Consider the following 16,741-nt stretch of genomic DNA (forward strand, 5'->3'; position numbering starts at 1 on the left):
TAGCCCCTCAAGTTTCCTGTCATTATCTGTCCCTTTCAATCACAGAATCTCAAAGCTGACAGGGAGCCCTGGAGATCATCCACTTTCTGAATGAGGACGCCAATTTAAATGATTGTCCAAAGTCATGCAGGTCATAAGTGGCAAAGATGAAACAGCAAGCAAGTTCTGTCAACCTCCCATCCACAGTTATATTGCCGCCAAACAAAAGGACCTCCCTCATCTCTTTACAACGAATACACAGAAAGCTAACACCCCTCCCCATCTTCACCCCCAGGCTCCATGCTGGTCCCCAGTAGCACTCCCATTAGGCTCATGTCTTGTCCATATAGTTGGGGCCCCTTAGAGGACAGATCCTAGGACCCCCATCTGAGTATTTAGTCCAGCTAAAACTCAAAGAAATGAAGAGCTTTGCTGTGGTAGAAGCTAGCCTGCCCCAAGCCCCCAGCCCCATGTGACTTCTTTCCAGGGACAACACTGCATCTCGCTTTTGACAGCCTGTCTTCCTGTTTGCCTCTGTAGGTTTCACAGCGGCCGCCTCCCTCGTGTCCTTGGCTTGGGCCTTGGCCTCCTACCAGAAGGCCCTCCGGGACTCTCGTGATGACAAGAAGCCCATCAGCTACATGGCCGTGGTCATCCAGTTCTGCTGGCACTTCTTCACCATTGCGGCCAGGGTCATCACCTTCGCCCTCTTCGCCTCGGTTTTCCAGCTCTACTTTGGGCTCTTCATCGTCCTTCACTGGTGCGTCATGACCTTCTGGATCGTCCACTGTGAGACAGAATTCTGTATCACCAAATGGGAAGAGATCGTGTTCGACATGGTGGTGGGGATCATCTACATCTTCAGCTGGTTCAACGTCAAGGAGGGCAGGACACGCTGCAGGCTCTTCATTTACTATTTTGTGATCCTTTTGGAAAACACCGCCTTGAGTGCCCTCTGGTACCTCTACAAGGCTCCCCAGATCGCGGACGCATTTGCCATCCCAGCGCTGTGTGTGGTATTCAGCAGCTTTTTAACTGGCGTTGTTTTTATGCTGATGTATTATGCCTTCTTTCACCCCAACGGACCCAGACTCGGGCGGTCCCCAAGTTGTGCTTGCGGGGACCCCGCCGCTGCCTTCACGCCGTCTCCAGAAGGGGCCACGAGCGCCCTGCGGTCCCTCTCCAACACCCGCAGCGTCGCCGGCGACCGCGACCAGAAATTCGCAGAGCGGGACGGGTGCGTGCCTGTGTTTCAGGTGAGGCCCACGGCCCCGTCCACCCCGTCCTCTCGCCCACCACGGATTGAAGAATCTGTCATTAAAATTGACCTGTTCAGGAATAGGTACCCAGCGTGGGAGAGACACGTTTTGGACCGGAGCCTCCGAAAGGCCATCTTAGCCTTTGAAGGTTCCCCGTCTCCTCCGAGGCTGCAGTACAAAGACGATGCTTTCGTTCAGGAGCGGCTGGAGTACGAAACCACTCTGTAAAACGAAAGGACTCGGAGGAGCCCCCAGCTCCGGGCCGAGGGGTGACAGCCGGGCTGTGGCAATAATGAAACTCTGCCCTGGAGCGGGGCAACGAGCTGTGATGTTCCCAGTCTGACCGTCATCGGGATGCGTGTCTGGCCCTCCATCCGCTGACAGTCTGCTGCTGGCCTCCTTTCAAAAAGCCGCCAGAGAGCCTCCTGCTCCATCTGAAGGGACCAGGCCAGCTCAGTAGGACCCCTTGCTGCCACCAACCCCTCCTGCCCCACCTTTCAGCACATCCACCTGAGGGTACCATTATTATGGGAGATGTTGCCTCCGATCAGTAGGGTGTTTTGATGGAGTTAACTGATCTTTGCATAAAAATATACTGAGTCATACACACACGTGTACACACACACTAACACACACACACACACCAATCCTGTCAAAATAGCTTAGGTGATTTCTTTTGATGCAAAGCTGTGATTCCCACGGGAATATAAAAGCAAAGAGAGAGAAAGTATATCCCTCAAGACTCCAGAAAAAAAAAAAAAAAATAGTAAAGCTTAGAAAGAATTCATAAACCATTCTCACGTGAAAACCAATCCCATGCGTGAAAAGCCTATCCAATGGACAGAAAACCCAAGTGTGTTTACGCATGTATTAGAATTGATGGAATGGTTCGTTTTCAACACGTCAGGATTTTTTTTCATCTTAAATTTTCAGTTGAGAACATCTTTCATGACAGATACCCCCCACGCAGCCCATGACTGGCTTTTGACGAGACCAAGGAGCTCGATACCTTGGTGATGAAAGTTCAACGATAATCAGGATGCAGTATTCAATTGCAAACATGTGATAAAACCACGAAGAGGAAGCGGGAGAAAAAGGCAAAATGAGCATCTGATTTCCTGGCCTGTGCAGCTCCCATGGGAAGGTCAGGGCAGAGCGGAGGGAGAGCCGCGCTGTGCTCAGGTCCAGGAGTGGAGGCTCGGCGCGAGCGCGGAGAGGCCGGATTCCAGAACACGCCACGCCACTCCCTTCTAGTGCCAAACACCGTCCAACACGGGACTGGCGGGGACGCCCTGGACGGCTGAGCGTGAGTGGCGCGAGCCCCACGAAGGCGCAAGAGAGCACGAACAGTAAAGCTCTCCGCTGTGTACAGACTCCCCCTCCCCCATCCAAGGTCAAAGCGATGTGTCTTTTAGAGGCTTTGGGACACATTTTAGTAAGTATGAGCAGACAGATGCAGTGAATATGCTATGAGAAAACCCTTCCGAACCGATCGAGGGCTTATCACTAGATCCAGCTAAGATTCGTATTTGAGTCCTTTGTAAAGTCGCACTCTTACAACAAGCTTCTGGGTTTTAAATACCTCCGTCCAGCAAGTAAACGTTCCCCACTTTCTGTTCCCAGCGTCCCCCGGTCATGGTGCTTTTTGTTGCATTAAAAGTGCCGGTCAAACTTTGATAGTATTTTTTTATAGTTGGTGCAGAGTGGAATAACTCATGGATTATTTCAATATTTTTGTAATAAAAAAAATATAGGGTATACATATAAGCATCATCACTTTTTTTATAGACCTGGAATCGTTTAAAATACTTTAAGCATCATAGTTACTTGGGATGTCAGAAACTGGTCCACAGATCCCATCGACCTGCCTCGGCAGGTTAAGAACATGCGTCTCTTGCAAGATCACACTACTTTGCCATGTTGGTGCCCCCAGGAACCTGGCCAAGGGTGCTATCAGAATATCAGGGGACAAGAGAATCAGCTTAGCTAGAAAGGGCTTGTCAAGACTGGCCAATGTTTCCCAGGAAATCAAAGATGGAAGTGATTACTTTCTTCCATCTGTTATGACAAACCTGACCACAGTGGAAGATGTCTTAAACTTCCTTCCCTGGTTTTATATTAACGCAACCGATATACTAAATATTAGTCAAGTCACTTAAAAAAAATCAGTGTAACATGTTCAGTTTTTTGGACTGTCCAATTAACTTTAAATAGTCAAGGTCTAGAGCCACTACCTGTAATGGGTGTATCATACAGAGACTGCTGTCCCTGTGACGACACCCACGGGAAGTGACAGAGGGCTCGACCTAGGACTTCTTTTGGTACAAAGCCCCAAAGCAATGTTTTAAAACAATGGATGATTTTTAACAGTAGACATATTTTCCTAGTACTCCATGATTGGACCCTTCAAGCAAGAGTCCACTAAAAGATAACAGTCTTTTGTTTGGATGTGAAAACATTATCTAGTCACCAGTAAAGGCCCAGGAAGACGCTCTTCTTGTCGGCAGTTAGTGAAAACATCCCACCCCCAACTGTAGAAGGAAAATAATGATTATAATGGCAGATTCTTCACTTTGGTGCCGAACCACGAGTCACTAGCTTCGTTAATTAATGATCTTTGGAAATTGAATTGCTCAGTTGGACTCTACCTTTGATTCCACGAGTAAATAACAGATTATAATAATGTCAGTCAACAAACACAGCAGATCCCATCACTCTTCAGTCATGTAAGTCCTAAATTATTTCTCAACTTGATCCTTCATTTAACAGGTCAAGAGTCAAAATAAGTGCTGTGTGGCTAAAAACATGCTGTACTGTGCTTTGTCTTGGAGGTGAGAATGCAGTCAGGAGGGTGCAAGAAGTTTGAATTTTTCAGTGATTTCCCAAATACTGTAAATACTCTGTTATCCAGCATACTTGAAGATTTTGATGTTTTAGTCAAAAATTCTTGTGAAGGCAATGACATCTCCACCATGTTATAAATTACAAACTTTCTCAAGATTACAAACAAGAACAACAACAACAAAATTTTTACTTCCAAGGAGAATCATGACTTAATCTTGCTTCCATGATTCATAAAGTGCTGCATTGCCATGAGACTGTGTGATGATGAGAACGTGTATTAGTTTCTAGATCCACCGATAACAGAGAGTTTAAAGTATTAGGATTTAAAGAGACATTGTCAACGTACAAAGGAACAAAGTTTGATTTTCATATTTATAGTTTAGTTCTTCCTAAGATTTTATTTTCAATTTACCATTCCGTCATCCACGGAGAGTAACTCAAGAATCCAAAAGGAACCAGCCGTGGTTAGCATACGAATTGGAAACGCTGGATTCTTTATCTGTGGGCTCCAACTAACTTCCTAGGCTGGGTCTACTTGGGTCCCCTGTAGGGGTGAAGGGTCTGTTCTTAGTGCTTGATTTTTGCATAGGACCATGAAATTTTCTAAAAGAAAGTATTAAAAGTTTTTTTCACTTTTAAATTAGCATTTCTCAACAAAACCTTATTTGAAATGAAGGACCATATGTATCTTAACCACACTGAGACTCTAAGTATTTGTGTGGAAGAAAAACAAATTTTTTTCTCCATGTAAGTCAAAGTTTGGTCCCCCAAAATGACTATGTCCTTTAAATCTTCTCCCATTTCCATTGTCCTACTTAACTATATACTATCTAGTTCAGTAACCTTGACTTTGCAGACACTTTGTTACTATTCCTTTATGATATTGCTGTGAACACGACAAATGAAATAAATTCTCCTACTGACATGGCAAGAATATGCAATTCAAGTATTAGCAAAAGAGAAAATACAAAGATAATCTAAAGATAAAAGTATGTTGAAGTAGTTATACTTAATTTCTAAATGCCCAGTTCCTTTGGCTCTATGAATAAATGAAGTAAGTAAACCAATTAAAAGTGAATAGGAATAATTGAAAGCTCAATGACTTTTTAAAAAAATATTGTATATACGCGTGTATGGTATGGATAACAGATACATATTACATATAATACACGCGTGCACACACACACAACTAAAGTAACAGATGAAAAGAGTAAAGTATATACTGCCCCTTTCATGCATATAAATTGGTATGTTATTGACACACGAACTTTTAGATTAAAAGCTTTTTCCCCCACTCCTTTTTGGCATCAGCCCAAGCGTAGAGCCCATGTCTGTAAGACATCAGCACGCTTGTGAACTTTGGTTGGAAATACCTAGATATAATTTAGCACTTTTAGCTTGTATGAATTTTCCCCCCCTCAAGGATCTCATCTTTTAAGCAGTTGACTAGAATAGTTCTGAGTCATTTCAAAGTTTCTTTCTCTGAACAGATTGAATGGAGCAAAGAAAACCTCTGGTGTCCTTAGCAGGATTATGTAAGGTTACATATTTGCCTTTAAGTGTACCAAATGCCATTGAGTGGAAGCAAGCTCTGACACGATGTTTGGACAAGAATCCCGAAATTTTTTTTCTAATGAACCATTTTTGAGACTAAATATATGTTCCCCTGCATTCTCACGAGTCTTTGCCCTTAGCCATCACTGTTTCTCATCAGTACTGGATGAGTTGCCTGCATTTTTATGTTTCTAAGGAGAATTCCTTAAAGCCTTTTAAAAAATAGCTCAGGCTGTCTTTCAGAAAAATAGCTCAGAGGATGGTTGATGTGCGTGGTGGAAACACAGCAGGACTGAGGTGGTCCTCTCTCTAATTTCAGTGATGGATGCAAATCAACTCATGTTTATTTATCTTCAGCAACCCAATGTCACTTTTGAAAACAATCAAAATGATGGCTTCTGCCAGCTTGTGAGTCATAACACCCTTTCTCCCCATCTGAAGCAGGAGCCTTTCAAAATGGCTAAGGATGGGCCTTTTCCCTCAATCACCCCCACCCCACCTCCGTTTCCAAGTTTCTGGTCCCGACCTGTATCAGGCTGTGAAGCGATCTTGACAGTTGGGTACCATCTCCTCTCCTCACCCGGGCAGGCTGCACTGTCTACTGCAGAGCTCCCTACGGACATACATCTTGTCCGGTGGCTGTCCTAAAAATGGGCCCATGGGAAGATGAAATAAGTGTTTGTGATCAACAGCCCCCAAAGTAAAACTCTGCGGCATGTGGGTGGAATTGTATAAAAACACAATGAGCCATTTAATTTTGCTAATTGTAGCAATTAGCCGAGCTCGCACAACAGCAGAAAGCCAAATGGAAGAAGTGGCAAACAGCCGTTTACCCACAGAAATGAGGGGTTCAGGAGCTCTCCCTTGAGTGTTTGAGGCATCATGTTGTTTTGCCATCCATCTGAAGCTCTTTCTCTAGATTCCGTAAGAAAAAAAAATCAGATGCTTTGTAATATTGCATGCAGTGATCTAGCGCAGAAATGTAAAACTTTAACCTTTTGTGGGCCTATGTTCTGCTAAATAAGGGGTCAGTTCATGTCTAATCGCTTTGCTAAAATCATTGCCATAATATACTGACATAAGTCAGAAACACTGACTGAATCAAATTTTTGCTTTGGTTATTCCCCCCACCCCCGAAGACTTTATGCCCTTCATTTCCCCATAGGGATGGTAGCTGGCTGTGCCCCCAGACTCTCGTGTGCCTGGGCTGTGCTAACCAGCTTTATCTATGTGATCTCTTCCCCTCCTCAAGGCCATCTATGAATTAAGTACCATTTACAGATGACAAAATTTAAGCTCAGAGACACTAAACTAGCCAACGGTCGGTCCCACAGCTAGGAAACACTGGAGCTGAGAGTTGCACACAGCTTGTCATGACTTCTAATGACTACAGATCTTTCTAGAAAACCAAGGAATAGTTTCCCACCAAAATCTCTTCCTGACTGGGCAAGGTCTCTGGAGAAACAAAAACATGGTCTGATGATCAAATTTTTCAAAGAAAATTTCATTTAAAAATCAAAGATGTCCTTCAAAATGAAAAGTTAAAAAAGTCAGTGATGAGAAACAGAAGTCTCTATTGTCACTGAATTTTACTGCAACTCCCTAATTCAAAGTAGGCAGATAAATACTTGTCTTCCATTCCAGACAATTGTCCCTCCCACCCCCATGGCCCTACTTTGCACTAAAGTAAGTGATAAATATAAATTAACCGATGGTTCTTTTCTTGTATTCTCTACATGTATGCTACTGTCATCCAGTTAGGCAGAGTGAAAAATAGCCAAACCCCACTACTTACTTTGACCCTCTGACTGGGGAAAAAAAAAAAAAAAAGGAGAGCAAGAGAAAGGAAGGAAGAAGGAAAGATGGATCTAACAAATCTTTGAGTGACATTCTTTTCATATTTTAAGATAATTCTATTCCACTGCAATAATTTTCCCTAAATTTTATTTAATGTCTTGCAAGTCACAAAATTTAATACTTATGAGGATTATTATACCACTAGTGGAACCATAATATAAATCTGGGAACCTCATCTTAGATGGAAAGATTACATACAAAAAATATAGCAAACATTTACCAAATATATGTTGAGTTGGATTATAAAATAATGTGTGTGTCCTCTCCCTCCTGAGCTTAGATGTAACGCATCTGGGGTCTACGGGATGACAGAGTTGTGACCCAACCAAAGATGTTGTTGTGTGGGCAGCCATGTGTGTGTTGTTTGAATTCGTGCTAAAAAGGTAGCCAACAATAAACCAAAAATTTTCTCAACCCTGGTGTTTATTTAAACAAATAGATACAGGGATCAGTCTGAACTTAACATATTAAAAATACAAGCCATCTTCTATCTTCTGACTTTGATAGGATTTAAGCAGATCTTTATGAAGTTAGGTGAAGTTAGGAGTCACTAATTTTTATAGGAAATAGCATCTAAACAAGATCTCAGTGTTACTTGAGAACACTTCTTTTAGAGATGAGCACACTGGGATCCAAAGAGACCAGGCATGTTTTATCATCAGGATTCGTTCAGTCATTCATCTGTCACACGTGATCTACATGACTGGCATTGCCAGGTAATACACAGTCACGCGCAAAAGGAATTCCACATTCCAGCAGCCCACACTTTAGTTATCGGTAGCAGAAGAAGAGTCTGCTGACTTCAGCTCTAATACTTTCTACTCTACTACACTGCTTCTCTTTTTAATGTCTATATTTAATTCTATACTAGAGCAATAAAGAAACATAAGCTTTTCCAAGGTTGTGTTATGTAAGCCTTGCAATACGCAATTAGCACACATAATGGCAAACATAAGGTAATGATATATAAAGATAAATCAACAATGGATGACAGCCTATAAAAAGAAAAGTAGTTTTGTAATTTGTTTTTATGCCTCTCCAACACTAGATACTTTTAAATCAAGGCCACAGAGCAACAAAAAAATCGATACACTCTTTGGCACAAAGTATTTGACTCAAAACAATTATCTCTGCATTAACTTTGGAAATATTCCTGAGAATTTCTTTTAAGAAGAGACATGAAATTAGGATGCCTCTGAGATGTCTGGAAATTTTTCTAATAGGCACTTCTCTGATCTTCAGGACGCATCCTTTATGAGCACATATGATACTTTTTTGTCCCAGTCACCATTCTGGTTTTTAATGGAGTGGTTCTGTCTGGCCACAGAGGAATGGAAGAGGGACTATCAGGTAGACAGAATCAGGACATGTTGTGAGGTAGCCAGAGACCCCACGCTGGACAGTGCAAATGGGACATGCGGGTTTATAAAAGACCCCCCTTCCCCATGATCAGTAGAGAATCATCGCAAAAATATCTCTCTGTCGACAAAAGTTAGATGTCCTAGTAGATTTCCCCAGAATATAGCCTCCAGCGTATGCATTATTTAGGAATAACAAATCTCCAGACATAAACCTCAGTTATCGCAACCTGAGAGGTTGTTCTGAAGCCCTGCTCCCCATGCCCGGAAGAGATGCATCACCTTTCAGGAGTCGGGACAGCCAGCCCCATCCCATGAGGACACATGCTCGCATGGTACCCAATCCAATTCCCTCCTGCAGTATGGCCCGGAGTGATTGGCTTCCCACAGATGTAAAGAGCATCTTATTTAAAGGCATCTATTAACTTGCAAAACTAATTTTCTCTGGGTGAAATAATTCTGGTCAGGGAATCCTATAAACCCACAGGTCCTCTATGGAGTAAAAGGAGAGAGAGAAGGAAGCATATTAATTTTTATGAGCACAGAATACAACACCAAGAATTCCTTGGTGAATCCCATGAAGCATCAGTGAAACAGCTGACCTGATAGTAGTGCTAAGTCAGAGCCCTGATTTCTCAGTTCCTGCCACCATCAGTGGTTCATTATGATGACTGCCACTGTTTCAGCTGTGGTACCAGACAAGAAGAGTACAGTTACTGATAATGATGTTTGCAGAGAAAGATCATATTTAACAAAACAGATCAACATCAAAACGAATTAATCAACTTGATAAGCAAATATTACCAGCACAATACCAGCACAAAATTCTCTCATGCTATTATTGAAGCCTGCCACCTACTCTGTTATTAGAATTTCAGAAAATGTAAGGTTTCGTGTTTTTATTTTACTTCCACCTACCAAATTAAGCTGGTGGCCATCTCCCCTCTCTCTTGCTTGATTTGCATTCAAATGGAACTAATCAAATTCTTACTTCATTTAAGTGCTACAAATACTAACAAATGGAGATGTGTTTAAGCTAATTTAATTGGACTGTTCTAGTGGCGGTCTGGTATACAGTTATATCAAATCAACACTTAATTATTTCAAATTAATTCAGCTATCAAAACAAGTTCTAAAACATTCTTAAGTGTTTTGAAAATACATTTTGGGTTTCTATCATTGTAAGAAATTCCTGTTTTGATTACAAGCCAGTAGAATGCATCTTAATCAACACTGGCATTTTCATCCATTGTGGTTCTGGCAGATGAGCACTTGAGTTTGGGTGTTGGGTACCTCTATGATAACTTAACAATTAACCTTCCACCTGTGGCTTTCTATCTGTGTTGCTGAGAGTTCTTATTCTATCCAAATCGTGAGCGATAGCACATCATCCTGTAACCAAAGGAGATCTGTCAGCTGGTCAAAGAATTGTCATTTCTTATCTTCCTTTCAAAGAGCTAAAATACTCAAACCCCCTTATTAACCTTTCTAAGATATTGTACCTAGAAAAAGAAATGAATCTCTGAAGTGTGTCTTGAAAGCCTGGGGTGAAACGTTTTCCTCGGTCTGAATCAGAGTTTTGGAGCTCTCTGGAAAGAAAGCGATCTGTCCTGCCTTGAGAAAGGGGAAGGGGCCTGAGAAGATCCAGCCACACCAGAAACTCAGCTTCCACAAAGCTGCGTACTGCTCATGCTATTGATTCCCTTCTTCTTTTACAGAAACCTCTCGGAATTTGTCAAGCTTTACTGAAGGTGATTTGCATTAATTAATTCAACAGACCCTTTAATCTTGCAAATTCTTGACTTGTGAGATTGTAGCCAAGCTATTGCAAGGGGAAATGAATCAGTCAGTGGAAAGGGGCACTCGTTCAGGGCGGGGATGTGCCCAGGCCTGGAGAGAAAGACCTCCGTGAAGTAGCGCACTCAGGAATTCCTGCTTCCTGCTTTGTCATTCATGCTGTGAATATGCACCTGCTTCATTTGTTTCTGCCAGTAAGCACGGCTTTGAAAAAAGAGAAAAAAGTCAATGGCTTCCTGGGGGCTTTCATAGCTCAGGGTACTGGGCTATGGAGGCTCACCTTAAATGGATACAAATCTACCTGTGTTTGGAAATGAGAAAAAACTCATTGTCATCTGTTTAATGATCGATCCGTCTGAGTACAGGTGCTACTGTTCATTTCTTGAGAGTACCATTGTCAGCGTTGTAATGACCAATTTATAAAAGTTGAATCTATAATTCAATTTCAGAGGTAAAATCTGCATGGATGTAGCTATTGAGTAATTTGATTCCTGCCTTCCTAGGTGGTGACATTGCCAGTTTCAAACTGAGAGACATTTATATGTGGACTTGGCTCTCCTGTTGCTTCTGAGATCCTGCAAAACCCTGGTTAGGAGCTCTGAGATCACCGAGCAGACATTCTCAGCTCCTGAGTGTTCACTTAAAAGTAAACAGGTGATCTCATACTTAAAAACCATGGTTCTTTTCCACTTACTTCTCTGTTTTTAAGGAAAGGTTTGAGCTGCAAGGTAAGAATAAATGTACCTCAGTTCATAGTTTCAGAGTCTGCAAGAGAGTCAGGCATCCCTATGTTGTTATAAAGTTTTCTGTCTAACCTTTCAGTAGAACAGTTTTAGGAGTTAACACTAGAAGAATTGAGTGAAAGTCTTCAGATGTATCTGGTAAACAACCTAACAGAAAAAGAAGAAGAAGCAGGGATCCTTTTTGTGTGTGTTCCAGTGGTGTTTCACCTTCATAAAGGACCGTCTTGGTGACAGTCTCCAAGATGCACCATGAGGTACCAAGTGAGAGTCCCAGTTATAGGCGCCAGGATTGTCCTGCATGCCCTGCTTTGGCAAAGTCATTTTTCAGAACAAGCTCGAGGCACAAGCACTGAAATGTAATGGTAAAACGTGGCCTACCACCATGTAACTTATTTTCAATTGCAAGGCAATGAAAACTAACAAGTTGAAGACATTGTGAATTTCCTGATCTCCAAAGCCCAAAAAAGGCACAAAGATCCTCTGTGTTGTCCAACAAGTTGATTGGCTGTGGGGACATAGGAGCAATAAACCATCCTGTAAAAGAAGGCTCCTGAGTAAGAGTGACTGTGAGAGGTGTTGGAACTGAAGCTTTCTATAGCTGTAGAGGTGCAGGTATGGGGATTGAAGAGCAAACCTGTCAGTGGCTCATCAGGAATATTTGCCGTTTTGTAGAGCAGAGGTTCAAGGTGGCCCCTGCCACGCCACGGCTATGACAATAGATGCGTCCACTTATGAAAGGACAAGGCATGGCTGAAGTGGAAGGACAGAGATGACATCAGTGGCTCTGTGTCTGAGACTAACTCTGTCCCAAAGGGGACTCTCCCCCTTGACAGTTTTCCTTGGTCATTGGCCGGTTCGCTGCTAGCTGGCTCTGCATGCCAAGGGCTTCTGATGGATTACAAAATGAGATATTTTAAGGTATAGTAAGTACTCTTGCTTGTAAAACATGACCGTTGAATCATCCCTCATTTTAACAGCAGTGAGATTCAGGGTGACCATGGCCTTACTCATCATCTCATTGTAAGTATACATCATGACATCCCAAGAACCTCTGTGTTCAAATCGACTAAACCAGGTTTACAAATTTATTAGTTGAATCATTACAACATAATTTGGATCTTGATTCTGCCATCACCTAGTCTGTGTCTCTATCCCCAAATAGCAAAAAGAATTCTGGTGAGAATGCTTTTCAGAATAATGGAAGTGAAAAAAGGTGAACCATGAAGCAATTTTTCAATGGAGACAAAACCACCAGACCATTGACAGCCCGAAAGCCCTGATTTTTCCTCGAGACTAAGTTTCTTTTCATTTGGGGGATTTCAACATCTGAATTTTCCAAATGACTGCTGACCCGTCTTCACTAAACAGAAGTAGACACTATGGCATTATTAAAAAATAAAGACTGTCCACACAAATGCAAATATCCCAACAAAAAGTAAAGAAGTAGGTCACTCAAGGAGGGAATTTGGTCTTTGCGATGTCAAACATCTGGATAGTTGGGGAAATCCAGATGTTTGAATCCTCGTTTTCCATCTGGTTGTCTGGTGTTGTCTAGATAGACAGAAAATGCTCAGGTGTTGTAGGTAATGGAATTTAACCTTCTTGTGCATTAATCTATTGCTGGTGATATTCTGCTGCTAAAAACCTCTTTGTTGTGCAAAGGGAAATAAATAATGCAGAGCCAATGCTATTTGATTTTTATTTACTTTCGGCAAATGTGTGGAGGGGAGAGGTTTGGGAGGCTGTCCTGGGTGTATTGGGAGTTGGTTTTGTCACAGACCTCCTGCAGAGCAAGAGTTCTGGAGGCCTGCCTCTCAGCTCCTGCCTGGCAAGGAACCTTGTTATTCAGCCATTTTCCATCTTTTATTATTTTATAATTGCTCCTCTGCTTTTCACATATGCTTAATCCTTCACAAAGTCTACTTGACAGAATCATTCAAGGGAAATACAAATTTGTGAATGTTTTATTCTTCAAATAGGAAGTTTTGATTTTAAGGATTTCTTAGACCTTTTAAGCATAAAAATATAAACTATAGTCGGCTCCTGTATCCGAGGGTTCCATATCCAAGGATACAGAGGGAGGACCACTATAAGAGACTTGAGCATCCTCGGATTTTGGTATCCAAGGCAGTCCTGGAACCAATCCCCTGTGGATGCCCAGGGTTGACCTTATTTACTACAGTTATTTCATGGTGAATTTCATGGTGTCAACAGAAGCAAAAGCTGTCTTTCCCAAGTTAAACAAAACACATAATTTTTTTGGTTTGCTTTATTGATGTCATTCCAATTGCCAAGAACTAACTGCTTATCACTTTGGAATATTCGTGTTTTCTTTGTAGTCACAGGAACAAAAAGAAAAAGATGACATCAAAGGGAAGTTCACCTTCCAGAAGGGAAGTTCGATATAGTCTTAGGACTTTCATACTGGTAATTCCTGGAGGGCGTTTCTTCCTTTTTTCATCTGATTTGGCTCTGGATTGGTGAGCGAGTGTATTTCCTCAATTGTGTGCGTACTTCATCATTGTTCTGAAGCTGGTCCAAATTCAGACCCATTCCTTGTAAAGTGCGCTTATGCTGCAGAATGAAATCCAAGGCGCTGTTCAGTCTGCACACAGAGCCCTGAGGGTGTTCAGCTATGCAAAGACCGTGAGAGCATTTCCAGAGAAAACCGAAATATTTAGTAGATTCTTAGGTAATGTTTGTGCTGAATTCTGCCCGGGGTGCCAAGTTACAACACCTGCATGGGGTAGGCAGTCCCTTCTTTGTCGGGTCCCCCCTCCCATCAGATGCAGAAGTTTCCCCAAATCAAGTGGGTCCTCCACCCGGTGCCGCAAGGGCCTCCAGCCCCCCGTGTCGTTGCTCTGTGCTTTGTAAATGCTCCTTGGAGGGTGGTCTTGGAGACCTGCGACCCCCAGGTGCATGTGTGCACACCAATCTAGCTCGGATTTGCCTTTCTTCTTCCCCGAGATGGGTACTTCACTAAGTCCTTTTCCACCTCTTTTTTCCTTCATGTAATTGACAGGATGTTCAAGTCCAAGGTTTAGGTGAATTGGCAACAAAGAGGCAACAATCGGTCAGTAAGCCACAAAAACACTGAGCATTTTTTCAGTTATCTTTTCTTATGTGATAATTAAACGGAATTTATGGTTTAGTAGAAAAGCAAAAATCCCTGTGTTGAATATCATGATTGTTTTAAATATACTTAAATATATTCTATGAAACAGATTCCTTTTACACTATGGCATAGATTCCTTCCTGGAAACAAAGACACAGAGGGGTTGGTCCAGTGATGGGGACACAGGGTCGGGGAATCTGAGCGCCCGGCATCCTCATCCTTGGCCGTATTTTTCTCACATGTGAAAGAGAGATGATATTTATCTACCTACCTCATAGCCGTGTTGGGAAGATTAGTTAGAGTTCAAAAAGTGCTTTGACACCCCGTAACTAGTATTAGCACAAAGGAGAACCGCATGGCCGGGAGGGATTAGGCTTTGGAGGCAGGTGGAGGCGGGTTAGAAACAGAACAGCAATAACTCACCGAGCAAAGACTCTGACTATTCTTGATCACTTAATAAAAGCAAAACTGTTTCTTCAAAAGTCTATGTAGAACTTCTTTTTAATTACGAGCTTTTTAATGAGAAAATTAACTCTTTTCATACAAACATTGAGAATGGGAATTTTCCTCTTAACCAAACTGAATTTTACTAAATGTTTATCAGATGTATCCAGAAAACTTGGCTCCTTCTGACACCTAAAACGTTGGCACCCCTGATCCCAAGCTACGCTTTCCAGAACGCTTGCATGACACCTGATTCAGTACTAATGATTAGCAAGTGGTGCTCTGAAACCCACTACCAGGAGGAGAAATTTTAATAGATATTATTGCGATTAGATTTTGTGTTGTTTACGATGAGATTCTTTCTCATCCCTTAGAGGACACATGTCTCCCTTTACAACCCAATAAAGGAATCTAAAGCCTTATTTCTTCCCGAACTCTTGAGTTGATTTATTTTCAGATTATAAATATATTTTAAATTTTTCAGAGAAGTGTTGGTTTGCACAAGGGCTTCAGCTGTACATGGATACACGTCTCTTCTTACACGTACACAGATGTGAGTACTTTCCAGAACAGAGGAGATGGTGGGGAAACCACCGCAGAGAACGTCCTGTGCAACTTCCTGCCAAAGTAACATGTTTTCTCTTAAATATTTAGTCCTGAGAAGAGCTAGTGCTAAGTAATATGATTTGTCATTTTTGAGTCAGGGAGGCAATATTGCAAAATATTATTTATGGGAATATACCCATGAAACAATACTAACAATGGAGAAAATGTTTTAATGATGTGACTTCATAAGGGAAAGTTGTTGTACATAAATATTATCATTGTGCCCTTATTTAATAACCATATTCCTTTGCAAAAAAAAATGCATGCTCTTAAAAATATGAAATAGGGTTTCAGAAGGTTCACCAGATAAGTGGGTTTAAAATCATGTTGTGCCTGGAGCTGACATAACATACGTATTCAACAGCATCTCTTCTGGATTCTAAAATCTTGTTGCCAGTGGTACATCCAAGGCTTAAAATTGCAGACTGGTTAAACATGTCTAATGCATGGTATTAAGCTTTCGGAAGCATGAATTTAACCTAGGCTATTATCTGACCCATTTAAAAAAATTATGTTGCCACATCAGACTTAAGTATCATTTTGGTGGTGGTGGTGTTCTTTTGGTTTTGGTTTTGTGGGGTTTTTAGACTCAAAATATGATTATAGGAAGTGGGTCAAAATAATTTGGATTTCTCTGGCTTTTTTCTTTTTCCAGTTCCTAGCATCAAAACCTTTTCAACCAAAAGTGCGGTGGAATATCCTTGTTGCTATGAAGGGAAATATCCATGTCTTTGTTTTTGCACCAGAACACTGAGGTTGACTGGCCGTGGTGCAAGGACCTGGAAATAAGATGGGGTGAGGCAGCTTTCCAGGTGGATGGGCTGGGAGGAGAAGAGGTAAGTGGGCAGAACCAGTCATTGGCAGATTTCACCACAAGGGCACAGAATGGAATCCAAAGGGGTTAGAGCCGACCGTTCTTCAAAATGGTAGAATCTAAATTCTAGATTTAAAAAAAATGGAGACAAGATGTTATTAGATATAAGCTATATATCTAATCACTGGGGAAAAGGGGATTTGAATGCCCCACACATTTCACTCTTTTTAAGACTTCCCAGCCCCACATGAAACTCTCCAGCGTCCTCCCTGAAAATAAGAGACTCTTTCAGAAAAACTAGTTTCTGGCAAAGATAAATCTGATTATACTGCTGTGGACCAGTCATTATGTCCTCATCAGGTATATGATGC

General features: G+C 41.9%; 1 protein-coding gene across 1 annotated transcript in view; it reads left to right on the top strand.

The window, feature by feature from the left end:
* XKR4 (XK related 4) overlaps window positions 1-13,076 on the top strand; it is a 363,695-nt gene extending 350,619 nt beyond the window's left edge. The window contains exon 3 of the mRNA XM_082433008.1: window positions 520-13,076. Within this exon, the coding sequence (XP_082289134.1) occupies window positions 520-1,466 (947 nt within the window). The 3' untranslated portion in view covers window positions 1,467-13,076. The remainder of the gene's footprint in view (window positions 1-519) is intronic.
* The last annotated feature ends 3,665 nt before the right edge of the window (window positions 13,077-16,741 follow it).

This window comes from Balaenoptera physalus (genome assembly GCF_965194825.1).
Source record: "Balaenoptera physalus genome assembly, chromosome: 17".
NCBI classification, from domain to species: Eukaryota; Metazoa; Chordata; class Mammalia; order Artiodactyla; family Balaenopteridae; genus Balaenoptera; species Balaenoptera physalus.